At 45.2% G+C, this 1,678-nt stretch overlaps 1 protein-coding gene across 1 annotated transcript; it reads right to left on the bottom strand.

The window, feature by feature from the left end:
• Positions 1 to 507: 507 nt before the first annotated feature.
• Positions 508 to 1,341, bottom strand: LOC121999775 (protein LYK5-like). The gene has a single exon (XM_042554413.1). It carries the CDS (start codon positions 1,339 to 1,341, stop codon positions 508 to 510), a length of 834 nt encoding a protein of 277 aa, XP_042410347.1.
• Between the last annotated feature and the right edge of the window lie 337 nt (positions 1,342 to 1,678).

Below are 1,678 nucleotides of genomic sequence, written 5' to 3'. Positions count from 1 at the left end.
AAGGAGCATCGTGGGAACACCTATTCACTATTATATTCGATCTTATCTTAGTTTAATAGTTATATTAATTTCAATAATTCTCATTCTTATTCTCCTAGCATCTTTATTATACTTATTTCAATTTGTTCTTATAAGTTTTTTAAATTGGGTGGAGAAAGATAAATTACAAAATTAATTGGTATGAAATGGTTAAAAGGTGAAAAAAAAATAAAAATATACGTCCCATCAAAATTAATCCTTTACATTATCATAAAGAGCATCGCGAGAACACGTATTCACTATTATATTCGATCTTATCTTATTCTAATAGTTATATAAATTTCATCAACCTATTTATTATTACATTTATCATTAACTTGATTTTTTAATAAAAAAATAACCATTTACTATTTTATTCAATTTTGTCGCATACACATTATTATAAATTTTATCTTTATTTTTTTTTCTTAAATAATAGAATAATAAATACACTCCCCGAATCTAATAAAGTATCCAAGTGTGTGCTACTTAAGATTGATCGATAACATGGATGACAACATTGCATCGGACTCCGCTTCCGACCCCGATGAAAACCCCTTTGTTGGTGGAGGAGCTTCCGGATTCGGGCGTCGGGCCCACGGGCTGCGACGGAGTCACGATCAAGTCTCGTGTAGGTTCGCTCGTGAGGGGGACCAGCAGAGTGGTGAAGGGAAAGATGACGGCGTCGGCGGAGAGGTTGTTGCCGTCCCGCACCGCCTGCTCGTCGGCTCGGAATCGGGTGGCGATGGTGGGGATGTCATCGCCCCAGGTAACGAGGTAGTTGAGCAAGTACCTGATGCCGCGGCTGGCTTGGGCGGCGGTGGGGCAGGCACAACGGACGGGGACGTTCAACCGGAGGTAGACGCTGAGGTTTCTAGGGTTGTAGGAGTTCTGAGCGGCGACGGCCTGGCAGGTGGTGAGCCCTTGGTAGGTGTCGTTGACAATTTTAAAGTAGTAATCATTGGCCCTCACGTTGAAGGAGGCGTTGTGCTGGTAGAAGCCGCCAGAACAGGAGCAGGACAAAGGGACGAGGACGATCTGGTCGTCGGGGAAGGTGGAGACGACATCGTCGACGCCGTTGATGCGGGAGATGTTGGAGGCGTCGGTGGCGAGGATGTACGCTATGGATACTGAAGAGTTGTAGAACGCTGCGGAGCGGAAGGTGAGGAAGGAGGAGCAGGATTGGGGGCCGTTGCAGACGTAGCCGAGGGTGGAGCTGCTGTTGTCGGAGCAGGAGTTCTGCTTGTTGTTTGTGTAGAGCTGCTGGGCGTGGCAGAAGCAGGAGGAGGAGAAGAGGAGGAGGAGGAGAAAGAGGATCGCCATTGACACGGCGATGGATGGAATTCGAATCGGATCTAGTTGCTCCGAAGTATCTCACAGCGAGAGGGAGCCATTAATGGAGATCGGAATGGGGAAGAGTCTCACTTTGACTCTAACTTTGTTTGGCCCTGTTTTCTTCGATATTGTTCCAGTAGAAAATGGGAAGGAAGACGCAGCCGGTACGCAAGTGTGCAGGAAAGTTGTTTTAGACTCTCAACGTAGCTAAAAATAAGGAAGTTCTACCAAAAGGCGCCTCCAAAATTTGGAATTGCCAAAAGACATCCAACTTTGGGATTGCCTAAGAGGGACACTTTTTTTTTTTTTTAACCCTTTGATACTT

The sequence above is a fragment of the Zingiber officinale genome, chromosome 7A (assembly GCF_018446385.1).
Source record: "Zingiber officinale cultivar Zhangliang chromosome 7A, Zo_v1.1, whole genome shotgun sequence".
Taxonomy (NCBI): domain Eukaryota; kingdom Viridiplantae; phylum Streptophyta; class Magnoliopsida; order Zingiberales; family Zingiberaceae; genus Zingiber; species Zingiber officinale.
The sequence above is the reverse complement of the archived record's forward strand: the minus strand, read 5'-3'. Positions and strand labels throughout refer to the sequence as shown.

Bases quoted from the DNA above. Each gene is read 5' to 3' on its own strand.
- LOC121999775 (XM_042554413.1), bottom strand. From the start codon at position 1,341: ATGGCGATCCTCTTTCTCCTCCTCCTCCTCTTCTCCTCCTCCTGCTTC.